General features: G+C 40.8%; 1 protein-coding gene across 6 annotated transcripts in view; it reads right to left on the reverse strand.

The window, feature by feature from the left end:
- Nucleotides 1-15,621, reverse strand: part of DIAPH2 (diaphanous related formin 2) — a 199,554-nt gene extending 183,933 nt beyond the window's left edge. For 5 of the 6 annotated variants that reach the window (XM_064670108.1, XM_064670109.1, XM_064670106.1 and 2 more), the window contains exon 1: nt 15,456-15,621. In XM_064670108.1, coding sequence (XP_064526178.1) covers nt 15,456-15,581 — 126 coding nt within the window. In that variant the 5' untranslated portion in view covers nt 15,582-15,621. The remainder of the gene's footprint in view (nt 1-15,455) is intronic. The other variant, XM_064670110.1, reaches the window with a different exon arrangement.
- Between the last annotated feature and the right edge of the window lie 335 nt (nt 15,622-15,956).

Raw genomic sequence — 15,956 nt, forward strand, 5'->3', positions numbered from 1 at the left:
AAGTGACAGAGCTTCTCCCTTTCAAACACTGTATTTCCAGTTTATCAATAGTTAATATCATTTTCTATTTACTCTTCCTGATTTTATTTTATCTATCTGGCTACTTGCATTAGTACAGACAGATCATGTCAGTAAGGCACACAAAAATCACACCATATACTAATGTAACTGCACCAGATAATTCTTTTATTTTAAAATGTGGGTCTCAGCCAGGAAATCTTGCACATGAAAGCAGTAGAAAGATGTTCATACATTTCTTGGTACAGAAACCACTATTTCCTCATGCAAGCTCAGTTCAGGCTACAGCAGCAACAATGTCACATCCACAGAATTTAATGACTTGAGATGATTACATCAACATCTAATTCAAAACTCACAGCAAGCCTGCTTTTCTTTACATCTTTCTCCAACTCATGTATTAATAAAACCTTTCAGATCACTTGAGCTGGACACGGGTTTTGAAACGAAGTGAATTTACGTGTGTGGATTGATCTTACCCTTATATTTAAGTATTACTTTGCCATGTTCTTAATTGTTACACTAAAGACTCACTTCCACCACAAAAACAAAATCAGAAGTAACTTTCAGTTCACCACATGTACAGTGAAACAATGATCATCTGGATAACTTCTAAACTTAACAGCAATTTTAACTCCAGTGCCCACTGCCCAAGCAAACTGTGGTGTGCTGCAACATGGGCTCCAAGCTCAGGAAGCAGCTCCACCTGCTCCAAGCAATGCTCATTTTCTACAGGTAGCAAACAGAAACTTTATCTTCTCTTAACTCTTTTTTTTCTTTTTTTTTTTTTTTTCTAAACTGAGATGATATGACTGTTTTCTAAAATTTGGCTTGACTTCAGCTCCTCCAAAAGCCATGGTAAAGCTTCTCTCAAGGACAAGTGATTTTTAACAGCCTGCAAAGACATTTGCATACAAACCAGGAAGGGAATAACTTCCCACATGAGTACCTGAACCAAGGGAGTTTAAAGGGACAAAGCCCAAAGCTGCTTAATATCTGAAGTACAAAAAGTTGTCTGCAACTTGAAATTAGGTCTTACAGTCACAAAATAGAATTCACTCCTACAACCTCTGTTCTTCAGTTCAGAGAATGAATAATGTTCCCATTAGACAATTTAACTGTCTGTTAACATATTCAATTTTGTAATTAAATCTAAAAAAGTACCTAGGAAATTGTGAAAAGATACCAGACTCATAGAAGCTGATGTGCAAAAACCAGAACTACACACTCATTTAGGCCTTTCAAGATCTTTATCCATGAGAGAGAGTATCTGACATTACTAATAAAATTAGTAAAAACATAATTCACAACATGTTTGCTTTAGTGCAACATTTTTCCCCACTTCAAGGACAATTCAGCATTCCTTAAAAACAAACAAACAAAAAAACCCAACTTGAAATGACTGTTGTAATCCATGTGCTGTCTCAAAGATACTTGAAGCAAGCGAACTCATAGTTCTGTTACTATTGTTGTACATTTGCATTTGGCCTATATGACACCATATGGAAAAATATTGTTTGCTTCACAAACTCCTTAAATATGTATTATTTAAATGTTTAAACTAAGGCTTTATCTCCGACCTGAACACATTCCCTGGGGCTGTACAAGGAGCATGTGAACCATCAGGCTGCCAAAATGCAGCTGGAAAATTGTTCATGTTGGCAGCACTGAGTCAGTGCTGTTCAACTGGAGGGTGGCAGCCACCTCCCAGCCAGGAAGCTGCCTGCTTTTCCCAGTTCCTCTACTTTTTTCCCCTCCAGGAGACTGACTATCCAGAAAATGTTCTGAAAGTAAGTTAGACAACTCCTCGTACTAAATAAAGCCCAAGGGTCAGCCCGGCTGGTTGATCATTAACAGCAGAGGGCACCAGTTCTTTAATCGCAGTGCTGAAGATGCCTCAGCACTGCTCCCAAACAGGAGGGAGGGGGGAACATGTCAGAGGAACAGGTATCATATTGGACACTCGCCATCGTCTGATCCTCAGTCAATGAGGAAAAAGGCCACCTCCACACCGTGTCTCTGTGCAAGGGGGACAGAGAGACCCTAAGCAGCAATCTGGTCTGGTCTGACTGAAAATGGATGTTGAAGGAAACTGAACCAGCTTCTTCATTTTTGTCTGACTGGCAGATCACTGTCACACTCCAAAAATGAAGCGACTACTCAAAAAACTGTATCCTCCCAGATTACTTCAAAGAAGCCTTTACCAAAAAGTAAATCAATTCAGAAGTTGGAAAACAAAAATAAAAATCACTGAAAAAAAAATTAGCCTTAATTTCATCACATTTGTAACTGAAGATACAAAGGAGTTAACGAAGACAAATCAACTAACATTGTTTGTTTATTTGTATCTCAGGTGGCCATTGGTATTTTGAAAAGTTTCTTTCAGAAAATAATTTATTTGTATTCATTGATAAGCTTTAAAAATCAGAGTAAAATTAAAAGCTTCTTTCAAAAGCTGCAGATCCATATCAGTCTAAGCCAACAAAATTGCTGGTTATGAGACACAGGGTAAGGATGTCACCAGGACAGTGAGATCAGGTCAGACAGCTGCAGAAACATTTTCAAGAAGCCTATTAGAAGAAGCAGTTCTCACATTAGCCAGTGCAGAGGAAAATAAAGTACGTTCTGGCATTTTCCAGAGCTACTGCTGGAGTCCAAACATTTTCCATCAAGTCTCTGTCCCAAGCAGATCAGAGAAGTTCCCAGTAAAGCAGCCCAGGATCAGCAGGGTTTGTATTTATAACAGTTGTGCTACAGAACTGGTGAGTCCTTCATACAGCACTGGGTACAGTCAGGATCTGGTTCCTATTTTGATATCTAGTGATCCTGCAGGACAGGTTTTTCTGTGAGCATCTTGAAACAATGTCTTGTGACAGTATAGCATGCTTTTCATTATAAACAAATGCACTGTCTCTCTTCAGGACACTCTACAGCTTTTAAATACCTCACTTAAAAGTATCTAGCAACTGATTGTTAGTTAAAACTTTTACAAATTTGACTTTTGAAAGAGACAAGTCACAACTCCATTCATAAATTTCACAACAAACAGTCTGCAATACTGCTTTGATGATGTGCACACCAGCTTATTAGTCTCAATGTGCAGGAGACATTTAACTAATCAAGTTCTTTACAAAGCTTAAGAGCCATGGCAAACCTTGCCCTTTGAAGAAAGATTTAAACCCCTTTTAGTTTGATGCTTCCATTTTCATTGAGAAATTCTACCTGTGGATTTTAGTACTTAACTCAGAAATGTGTGTGGCGTTGCATAAGCATTAACCAACACAAGGTTTTACAGGACATATCTTCAAAATAAACCAAAACAAACAAGACTCTGCACCCTCCCCTCAAAAAAAACCAAAACCAAAACAACCCCACCAACCACAACTCACAAAAATAAGTAGGTACAAAACTCCACAGCAGCCTAAATGAGTCTTACTAAGAAACTTCCACTTTAAACATTCTAGCAAATCTCTATAAAATAAGTGTAGCAATAGAAATGGATACAGTTTCTCCATAAGAACAACATGTACCTCCAGGGAGACCTCACGTGTTACAGGCTGTGTCACAGCTGCACTAGAACAGGTAAGGATTTGCATAAAGACACAAGAAAAAGAAAATTATATTTGACAGTAGGAAGACAGCATATGGGACTGCACCAGCTGTCAGTGTAAATGGGGAAATAAGGACAGCAGCTTCCTCATGTACTTGAAACATCAGGCTAAGCATATACACTGTTGGCATATACATTTTTGGTCATCTGCAGACTAGCATTGCATTTACTTTGAGGTTAAATAATTTCACTTTCAAATCTCATAATCTTAGTAATGGAGCCCATAATGGTCTTTCTTGAAGAACACTGTATTTAAAAAAAAACCCATAGGATTCAGATAGTTGAGTGCCAATTACGTTTTATGCTTTATTTGATAAGAAAGCTTATTTCAAAAGCTGCACCTCCTAAGCTTCCTTTAGTAAAATGCTAGTAGATTAGGAGTGCATTGGAATAATTTCAAAAATCCTTTGTAGCTTTCTGTGCATATATTTGGTGCCTTTAAAAAGTGTCAGATATACTTTATCAGAGAAGGAGCCATCTGTCCAAGTGGCTGCTACTGCACTGGCACTGGGCAGGACTGCTTGGCAGTGTCAACATATTCTGTTTCCTGCACCTACAGCAAGCAAATCAGTGGGTTTGGAAGAAAATTAGAAAGTGGTTTTCCTAGGAAAATAGACTGAGACCACTTGCTAGTCAGTTGAACAGTCATTGGATCAACTTTTGGGACTTAATTAAAAATGAAGTCTGAGCAGCTCCCAGGGCAGTCAGTGGAAGCGTTGGATGCTGACTGTTCCCTCCGTGCCTGGTGCTCTTTAGCCAAGTGTGCCTGTCAGTGCCACGTTCAGCCCTATACCTCTGCTGCTTATTTTTCAAAAATCCAATTGTTTAACTTCTGAGCTTTTTTTTTTTTGGTATAATATTATTGAGAAGTACATTTGAAACATTCTGGAACAGTTAAACTGGAAAAACGATGTCAAAACAATTCTAAACATAGTAAGTGAAGACTTTATCTCAATTTTATGCTCAGATACAAGCAGTGGGTTTGAGCTCTTTGCTTTCATTGTAGCAGCAGCACAAAGCCAGTTTGGCTGGATGGCAATACTTGATGGGCACCAAATTGCTGTTCATGCCTCCCTTGTTCTGGGCTCTCCTGAGTGCAAGTGGCTGATCTTTTCATTCAGACACATTGTGGAGTTGCTGAGACTGAGACACAGCTGTTCTAAAGCTCCTGAGTTTGGTCAATTAAGAGTAGTGAGAATAGGCCTCCTTCTTTTATACCTCACTTCCTCAAGAGACACTTTTTTTACTGTGATAAGATTCACCTTCATTCTTACTCAAGTGCAATCTTAGTTTTTACCCTTTTAACTACAATTATACGCTTTCAATCTGGGATTAATCTTTTGTTGAAACCTAAGTTTTTTTTCTCTCAAGAGAAGCAATGACCAGTTGACTTGAGAGTGAGAGAGATGGTTTGAAATCATTCTGATAAAATGAAGCACAAACTGCTTTGAGGAATTTCTTCACTTTAATACTTGTGCACAATATTTTTTTATTCCTGCTTTACTTGCTTCCCCTATGACAATGCAAGTATAGCCTAATACCCCTGCCCAGGGACAGGCTCAGTTGCTGTACACTTTTCTTGCTGTTATTTGAGCAGACAGCTTTGGGAAGATTCTTAACTACATGCTGATAGTTCTGTAGAACACCTCTTGATCTTGTGGGTACAGTAAACACTGAAATAAGTGTCACAGTCCATTTGGACTCTCCTCTGCTACCATTTCAGAAGTTAAAACTGGCAGAACATATCTGTTGGGAGAGACCCGATATACCTGAAGATAAAGCAGAACACGCACAGCAAGTTGCCACAGAGCTTCATTGGATACTGGGCAGTTCCTCGAAAATAGAGTATTTTACCTCTGATAGACTTGGAGAAAGTGAGAACGTGTATTTGCTTTGTTTGGGTTGTTTTGTAAGTAGTAAGAAAACCCCCACAAAAATCCAACCAACCAAAACACAGCACACAAACAAACTGGCAGCAGAAGGGATGCAGGGAGCCAAAGGAGCTGGAATTACTTGTGAAGACTATTCATTTTGTCTGTACCCAGCAGACTTGGAACATAGTCACAGGGATCATGTCAACAACCTCTTAGAATAATATTGTCTGTCTTCCAAGACACAGACTTACTAGCAAAGAGCAAGTACTTTATCAGAGCAGTATTTAATCCCTACATTACAAAAAGTTGATGATAAAGTCACTTTTTTCTCCCTTAATAATAATAGATGTGAAACTAAAACTTGGAAAAATGAGCAGTGCAACTATCATAGTGGGAAACTTTGGCTTCTCCTCTAAGAACAGAAACTAAAGATTAAAGAATTTCCACAGACATGGACCATAATGTAACTCAACAGTCAAAGAATACTGGGTTAAATTGAATTTATAGCTGCTGTGTTACATACAAAGGCTTTTTGTTCCTTTCCTATTCTTTCCTGTTTATAACATATTCCTGAAAAGATTATTTGTCCTTCAGGGAAGTAGGAAATGAAGCAGCAAGTGAATAGAGAGGAACTATATTGTACATAATACTGAGGAAGTCCATGGTATCATTTGACTTCAGTACAGGTGAGATTCCCTGTTAAGAAGTAAGGTGAATTCGGGACGATTACAGAATCTTGTAATAGGTTATGGAGAATCTCTTATATTCTGCTAAAGGAGATAAGAAAAAAAAAATGGTTTATCTTAAGTGTCATATGTGCTTTGATTACAGCAGAACACACACATGAATTTTATAAAGGTTTTCCCATAAATTCACAAAACAATTCTTTTGAAATATCAAATGTTAACTGATGGGATTATTGCTTATCTTATAAGTCATTCAGGAATTAGTGTTCTGTGATTCAAACTATAACCTAACCTTAATGGATTTAGGAAGCCCATCCTATCCACCCAACCTTTGTCTGAAGTAAAATGTGAATGAATATTTGTAAGATATGAAAATTGCTTATCTGGTTTACAGGCAGAAATTTTACCAAAGCCTTCTCCTGTACGCTTTACCTTTCTAATCTGGGAATGTCTCCAGCAAGCTGAAGAATGAAAATAAAAATTCACTACTGTGAATTCATTACTATACGTAATTTTTATTTCAGTGTATACAAAATCAGATAGCAATGCTACTGCGTAGCTTACAAATAGGGACAGGCACAGACTGAGGGATCTCAGTTAATGTTCATGTGCCAGCTTTGGAATTGGGCCATCTAGCATAGGTTTACCCTTTGAGTTTCAGGTTTTGCACTCAAGCATTTTCTTCTTAATTTACCCTTTAAATGTAGCTGGCACAATAAATGAAATGTATATGGCATCTGTGTACATGCTTAGCCTGGTATGCTGCCATCTTTTTTCTTCTTTATGTAAACATTTTCCTGTTCTAATGCAACTGGAACATGTAACCACTTCAACAACTAATAACTGTCAAGTTCTCATTTACTCATGCACTCACACAATTACAAATGCAAACATCCCGCACAGTTCCATTATGAAACTGAAGTATTTCAGAAGTTACTTATATTTAATAGATATAAAAATTATTCACAGCAAGAGAAGGAACAAGAAGAACCAAAGTGCAGACAGGAAAGCAGGATCTATACTGTATAAGAACTAACTACTTCTGTTATTCTGTTATTAGGAGTCTAGAATCTAATGAATCTCATGTTGGCTTCACGTTTGTTCCTCACAAAGCCACACTCATTAAAAAACATAAGCCCACAGATATCTTAAAGGTCATGACAACAACCAGCATTTGCTCTTACCATAGTAAGAAACAAGAATGAACTGCAGAACTAACATTTTTCCCGACCAAAGTACTTATTTTATCTTGTTCAACTATCCCTGAGACCCACACAAATTGATACAGAGCCAGTGGTGAACGCGCAACCAACCAGTTGCAACAAAGAGGTGTCTGCAAGAACATTGAAGGTCTCTGGTTACTTCCTCTCTTCATGCCTAAACACATAGCTGGATGCAGTTTTGTTGATGTGATTCCATCCAGGACAAAGTTTTTAACGTTTGACTCGCTAATCCCTGAGCTAAGAAAGAGGAGAGAACAGGCCTGTGCACCTCCAAGCCAACCTGCACCGAGCAGTGCTGCAGTTCCCTGGGCCTACAAACCTAAAACTACTGCTGCAGCTTTACTGCCTGCAGAGCTGCAGTCCCACAGCTCCAGGTGTTGGGATTCTACAGCACTATTCCCAACTGACTGAAACTGCTTTATTTAGAAATTTGTCCTAAACTACAAGGTAGTGCTCAAAGTTTCACATTCCTCAAGCAAGTCCTCCTGTATTTATTCTCACATAAAAGGACAAACTAAATATTTTAATGGGGTCTTGCTATAAAAGGAAAACTTAACATCTCCACTATAAGTAGCAGAGAAGTAAGAGTATGTGTGTTAATATCTATCTGTCCACACACATAAATCACTGAGGAATAGAAGGCAGGATTCTTTCCAATTACGTCTTTTTAATCAGTGTCTTTTATTTGTTCAAAACAAGTTTAAACACACTTAACTGTTATAAAGCAGAAATTGAAAATATTTTCAGTAACACCATGCAAAGAACACTGGCAGTCAGCAAACATGCACCACACATCCACCACACCTAATACTTTCTCCAATACCATCTTGTCTCCAATGCTTTACTCTGAGGATCACTAAAAGGACCAAGAAGGGAACCTCACAAAAATGCTACCTGCCACATGCATCACCTTGAAATTCCTCTTTTCCCAACTCTCCCCAGGAGATTGTTTTCTGTTTACCCAGGAAGAACCCATATCTATTAGAAACTGTTGAGAATATTTTTGCCTTATATAACAGAGAAGGTGTGGTGACATTACAGAATGCAGTACACCTTAAGGCCAAATATTACCACACCCAGCTGGACTGAAGACCTTCAGGAGCTGTATCAAACCATAAAATTCCTATGTGTGACTTGTTCCAGAATTGAACTTCCAAGGGATTTCTCAGTTTCTATAAATCAGATGAGTCCATGATTTGTATCATGATGTATGTTACAATATCATTTAATTGCCACAGCAGATCCTTTCACACCATGTCCAGCTAAACAGCTGTCATGAGAAGAAGGCTGAAAAGTAGACATAATTTCATAGTAGTGGTGGATGAACTTTAGACAAATCAATACAAAGGAGGAGTTCTAATGTGCCATAACTCTGGTCTTATTAGTTCTAGTAAGTAACCAAGAAAGAGTAAATAGTAGTGGTTTTGACTGGTTCATTTTCATGATCCTGTCTGTCCCACTGTCACACAAAACTTTTGTTAGTAGAGCACCAAGGAGGGTATGGAGAGTCCTTGCTCCCTCAAAAAAAGCCAATTCTTTAACTGTCACCCCTTTCTCCCATACAATTAATTAACAGTTAACAAGTATAACATATGTGCCTTTCAGATTGTGTTAGTACTACTTTTGTCATGAAACATTTCATTTATCTACTTGTTAGGAAATTCCACTTGAAAGTGGGAATTCTTGAGGTGCTCACTCCACCAATACTGTAGCAAAAAAGCCATTTGATTCACAAGACCTCAAGTAAAAGATCAGTTTGATACAAGAATAATACACAAGTTTAAGACAAGTCAGCTTTGTCTACCTGGAACTTTATCAACTGTTACACAAATACTAAAGGAAGTCTTTCAACTGTCAATCTCCCAAAATTATCTGCTCTACCAACATAGCCCTTTCCAACAAAAAAAATTATTTCCTCCAAAACAAAGTTACTAAATTATTAAAAAAACTCCAAAAACCTGAATTGAAAGGAAATGTTGTAAGGAACTCTGTGAAAACATTCATTTTAGTAATTTTCTAACTTCTTGTGGTTTTAAGGTTGAACAAGAAAACTGATGAATAACCAACTGAAATTGCCAGTTGCTTCAGCAGCAACCACCACCACTTGTTCTACCCTAAATCTGGACAGGGATGAAAAGAATTAGAGGGAAGTTATTAGCCATTATTGATTACCTCAAAGAACTGCAACTGATGCAGAAAATATGAAGTCTTGTAACCCACTGAAAGTTTTTAAACCTTGCTTTTCCTTCTACCATGTCATCAGGAATCCCAGTGTCATAGGTAAGCTTTACAGGCTATTTTGTAATACAAAAACAAAAGTTCATCCTCCAAAACTTGGATATTCAGCACCACACTGCTTAAATATCTCAGAAATCACCACTTCCATTTGATATGCACACTGTCAGTTCTCACAATTGCCTCTCAGCCTAGGTGGGATCTGCTTTGTTTGCAAAGCTTCCTGTATTGTACAGAAGAGCTCTACAGTTTTGTTTTACAAGTAGTAGTTCAGGAAGTTCAATTACCACAGGCAGATAGGCTTATCACTGTCTCTATCACCTTATTTAAACAGTGTCAATATCAATTCTCATTAAAATCTAAAGCATTCACCTAAATATCAGCACCAAACATGCCCTACTCTGCCATGTCAGAACACTTCTCAGCAAGGAGTTTCCCAAGACACTAATTTAATATTTTTCAGTAATGTTTGCACCTTAACTAACTTCATTTGCTGAGATATCTTGACTTTGATCTAATGAGACCAAGAGTCTTCTCAAACACAAGCATTTCAGTGCACTTTTTCTTCAAACATACACTTGAAGCAAGAATCCTCTGCAGGCATGTACTGATTTCACTCAGAGACACTATGACCTCAAACATTATACATGTGACTTGTTTGCCAAAAATCTCTGCTCAACCTGACTCATAGGTCATGTATGCAGTGTGAAGATATCTGAGTCATGTGTAAAAAGCACACAGCTTTCTTTGCAGGACCTGCAGCACCCAGTCTGACAGGGACTGATACACACAAATCACTCCTTAACTCCTGCACTCATATGGGTGGAGCAACACAGATAGAAAATCTCTTCTCAAGCTAAATTCTGTTTAGAAGCTAATTCATAAAAGCTTTTATTACATTTTTTGACACCAGGTTATGGCACATTAGTCAGAATCTTCATAGCTTTTGATTAATCTCAAAGCCCACAGGGTTTAAAAGACTTCAGTATTAAGCACAAACAAGTTTTGCTTTTAAAACAAAATATGAGTTGCTCCTTGTTGGGTGAATCACCAAATCCACTTGCTCTGCAATTAAGCTCTTTTGCCCCCTAACAATTTGTTTTTCATGTTACACAACATCTTTCTCCTAATCTACTTTTAAAGACAGGATCACAATATCTCAAAAAGAGAGCTCCCTTCAGATATTTAAGTTGTAGCTAAGTGGAGTATCTATCACTGAACAGATACCACACAGACCTGAAGGGAACTTGGGGGTAATGGAGCTTTAGCATGGCACTTGGTACTACACTCACTTCTGCTGATAATAAACTGACACAATATATTATTAACTTCAATTAAAACACACCACCAAAAACCACTGGCCATGTAATTTCTACTTAGACAGTGTTCTAATGCTCCTGAAGCACCACAAATCCTGTTATAACACCTCTATTCAAGTGCTGACTCACAGAATCATAGATGTTTGAAAGCATCTCATTCTTTTCTCAGCATAGGCCAAAGTCCTGCCTAAAAAACAGGGTCAACACTGAATTCAAACCAGCCTGCTGAAGACTTTCAGGACTTGCAAACCTCCAAGAACAGAGATTCCAATGTCTCTGGTCAACAAATACTTAACCATCCTTCAAATTATTTTTTCCCTTTATACTTGGTTTCCTCTCCAGGGACCTCTCCTGCTCCTTTTTATCGTCTCTGTCTCCCATTCTTCTCCCAGGAACTTCTGAAAAACTCTGACTTCAACTCCTCAACCATAAAAACAATCAACTTGCCAAGCCCTTGGTCTTGGTGAGCTATGGTAGCTACATCACATCAGAACTGATGCTTTCAAACACTTCCCGTTTCCCAGGTACCCAGCAGAATTATACATTTCCCACCTGACAGTGAAACACTGAGGAAAGCAAACAACATCTAAGTTAAGCATTAACAAACACAGGAATCCCAGCGATCTCCCTGACAACCTTAATTTAGTCTGTTTCCCCTCACAGAACAAGCATACTTTTAAACAAGCAAAACAAGCATATTGCCAAACCCATGTAACTGCTCACTGCCACCTCATGCCAGCCTATTCCCAGGGCTGGCACGAGACCAGATGACTGTTTGCCAAAACAATTTACATATTTTCTGCCCATTTCATTGTAAACAAAGATAATGACAAAAAACCCCAGGCTCTCATTCCCACCTCCAGACCTTGAGCCAGCTAAAAATGAGGAAAAAAAAAATAAAAAAACCCACAATATTAGACAGAGATTAAACTTTGTTTAAAATACTCCAGTTTACACACTACTAGGATAAAAACTGGAACTAAATTCTCATGGTGCAGTTCTGTCACAAATTTTATGAAACCTGAATACCTGTACAAGTTCCACAAATTGTATGAAACCTCAATGTCCCTCCTGACATAAAGCAGCAAATAACTGAATTAGTAGTTCTGATTTAGCTCATCTTTAATTACTTGTGTATGTGTATAACCATCAATTACCTTACAGAGAAATACTTGAAATTATTATTTTCTTTTCTAGCACAGATCTTCCCCTGTACTCAGTGCTGGTGAGGCCACAGCTCGAGTGCTGTGTCCAGTTCTGGGCCCCTCAGTTCAGGAAGGACATTGAGGGGCTGGAGCAGGACCAGAGAAGAGCAATGAGGATGATGAAGGGACTTGAACACAAGTCCTGTGAGGAGAGGCTGATGGAGTTGAAGTTGTTCAGCCTGGAGAAGAGGAGGCTCAGGGGAGACCTCATCACTCTCTACAACTCCCTGAAAGGAGATTGTAGCCAGGTGGAGGTTGTTCTCTTCTCCCAGGCAATTATCAGTAAGACAAGAGGGCATGGTCTTAAGCTGTGCCAGGGGAGGTTTAGGTTAGATATTAGGAAGAAATTCTTTACAGAGAGGGCAATCAGGCATTGGAATGGGCTGCCCAGGGAAGTGGTGGATTCTCCATCCCTGAAGGTTTTTAAGATGAGACTGGATGTGGCACTTAGTGCCATGGTCTGGTAACCACAGTGGTAGTGGATCAAGCGTTGGACTTGATGACCTCAGAGGTCCCTTCCAACCCAGCTGATTCTAGGATTCTATGATCTTCTCTTGATAGCCCAGCCTTACTTCCTGTCAATCAGGAATAAATGCCATCGATCAGGCTTCGGTCCTTAAAAACACCCAACCAAACAAACCACTACATTTCTGCAGGCCAAGCACCACTGCCCACCTCTTAGTTTCTTATGAAGATCAGGAGAACACAAAAAACTTCCACCTTTCTAGTTTAGTTTCCCTTCCCTCAGGATAATGCCTTCAGCTTCCTAGCTCCCTGTCAACCAGAGCCATTTTTAGTCTATCATACAAAAATCATTTCCCTAGACTTCTTCCCAGTGCTTTACCTAATTTCAGCTCCTATGCCAGGAACCAAAAATATATGTATATGTGCAGCTATATGTAGCTGCACACCCTCTCCCACCAAGCCCCTGTTCAGCACTCCCCTGGATGTGTGAAATAAGTTCTGGGAAGGAGACACGCTCCTGTCAGCACACTTGGAGCTCCTTGAATTACACACAACACATGACAGAGTGCAGGTTGATTCATCTCTATAACTCTACTGAAACTTGACGAATTGTAAGTTACGAAGATGAACCAAGAAAATGTCCACAACCAACTCTGAGAACTTTGTAGACGAAGCCAATGACACTCAGCACTTGCACAGTGTGGCTTCTCTAACAAAAGTCCCAAATACACCTTCATCTTATTTGCTTAGTGAAGAGAACAGAGATGAGGTACCAGCAAGGCTGCTCTCTGAGTACTTGAAGTTATCACCAGCCTCAGCAGAACCAATTCCTCATACAAAATTAAAGCCAGCAAAATATGGTAAGATTATTCTCCTATATAATGTATGAAGCCTTTCCCTGATTACAGTCCTATTCTTCCCTTGCAAACCCACGGCAATAATTGCTAAATCTGGCTGTCCACTCACACCTGCTTAATTTAAAACATGCTCCATCCCACCCCTTCCCTTCCTCAGGAGTGAATGACTCTTCACATCAGTTTCATGCCCCATTTGTGCACATCTTGTCCAGAGTGACAAAAATCTGCTTTCCCATTCAACCCACTCACTCATTTATCTCATCAGAGGCCAGTCACTTATCTCAGGGCTAAACTATCTTTCAGAATGATCTGATTTAAGCTACATATCACTGCTCTGATCCATGGGCTGCTGGACTGCAATAATCTACCCCCTCAAGAAACAAAATCATACTACTGCGAATGAAGTCAAATATTAACATAATGTTCCTTTTTCCCCTAAGTGTAATAATAAAAGTCTACTATAATGACTACAGAATAACTGAATAGAGCATGCAATGGAAATACTTGCCCTGTTCAGTCCAATTTTGAGCTCATTTTACCTCAATTTTTCAAATCATACAATTTTTTCAGAACAGAGTGTTCTCTTCTGCTACAGCAAAATTCAAATTCATGTCCACAGCTTCAAAAACAAACACTTTCCTGTGTGATTTTTAAATTAGTTCCCGGTAGGAACCTTCAAGAAGCCTTCTTAGCTACTCTAGCCAGGAACTAGGAAAGGTTTGTTTATATGAATAGAACCAAACACGCTGTTTATATGAAATTGACTTACGGTTACATGAAATTGACTTACGTTCACCCCATGCAAGGAAACATGAGTTTGTTTCCAATAACACCTTGGAACAAAACAAGACACCACATTAAGGTATCTTTTGCCTAAATATTTATTGTCACTTTTAATGGAAGCCCACTTCAATTGGAGTTCCTCTGAAACAATTGGAACTTTCAGTAACTTTTCTATGCCTCATTCGTTACAAATTTAACAACTTTCCCACACAGTTTCTAACTTCGTTTACAGTGGCAAAAAAATATCCCACACCGCAGTTGCCAGGCTGATCAGCACAAAGCTCTACACTCGACGGAAGGAGCACAAGATGAGAGCACTTCGATACTTAAGTTTTACCAATAGCTACGAAAACGCTTGCAACAGATTAAATAAAGTTTGTAACTAGTACCCTAGTCAGGACAAAGGGGAAGCAAAGTTTTAAGTGTCTGCTACACTGTTGCAATTGGAAACGTAATAGAGAACTGAGCTGAAATGGGCTGGTTCGGTGTTAGAAGAAGTAACAGAAGTAAACAATCGAAGGTAACACTTTCACATTAACTATTTTTGCTGCTGGGGAATTTATAAAGTGTGATATAATCCACTGCTGTTGGCTTTGAAATCTACCTGTGCTTCAACTTATTGTGTCTGTAGGTAAAAATATCTTCTTAAAATTTATAAAGCACAGGCATAACCCACAAACTCTACAGTCCTAAAGAGGGTTTGTGCTCCAACCTGCGTGAGACCTTCCCAAAAATAGTCTGGGAAACACACAAATCCTTACATTACGCTCGCGTTAGCCGATAAGTTCCATTGGGAAGCACGTGGTTGGCATCCCGATCAGAAGCGTTCTGGATTGTTCACACAGAGCCAACCCCACCCTGTGATCTTTCACTGGGGCAGAGCAGAGGTTACGCCGGGCAGAGCAGGGCTGTCCCCCGTCTCCGCCATCGCCGGGAGCACGGGAATTCCCGGCTCCAGCCGCCACCCCTCCCAGGGGCTGTCACCTGCCTCCACCAAGAGCCCCCCCGAGCGCCCGCGGAACATCAGCGGGGTCTCGGTCGGACAGGGCACCCCCATCCCTCCGCGCGCCCCGCATTCCCCACGGGGAAGCACCGCGGCGGCACCCGAGCGGTGTCCGAGCCTCCTCCTCCTCCTCCCCGCGCCCGGGCCGTTCCCTGCCGGTCTCCCGGCCGCGCTCACCAGCTTGGGCTTGTTCCGGCTCTCCTCTTCCGCGGCGCGCCCGCCCCGCTTCGGGTTCATCCTGCCGGAGCCCAGCGGCTCCTCGCCGCCACCGCCGCCCGCGCCCGGAGCCGCCTGCCCGTCCATGGTGCCGCCGCTCCGCTCCGCCGCTGCCCCCGGGCCGCGCTCTCACGGCCCCATGTCCCCCCCGCCCGCTCCGCTCCCCCGCCCGGGGCGGCTCCCGGCGCCTCCCCCGGACCCGCCGCCCGGGCGCTGTGACGCGCACGCGCGAGGGGCCGCCCGGCGCCACCGCGCGTGAGCGGGCGCGTGCGCGGTGCGGAGCAACGCGGAGGGCGGGGGGGGGGTGAGGAGAGAGGGAGGAGGGGCAGGAAATGGCGGAGGGTCCGCGGGGGGGTCCCACCTAAATACCACCCCCAGGAAGGTGGAGCGAGAGGGAGAGCTGGGCAGGACCTGCGGCGGCGTGTGGGTGGGTTTGTCATGGGATAATAGAGTGGGTTTGAG

The sequence above is a fragment of the Pseudopipra pipra genome, chromosome 13 (assembly GCF_036250125.1).
Source record: "Pseudopipra pipra isolate bDixPip1 chromosome 13, bDixPip1.hap1, whole genome shotgun sequence".
In the NCBI taxonomy this organism is placed as follows: Eukaryota; Metazoa; Chordata; class Aves; order Passeriformes; family Pipridae; genus Pseudopipra; species Pseudopipra pipra.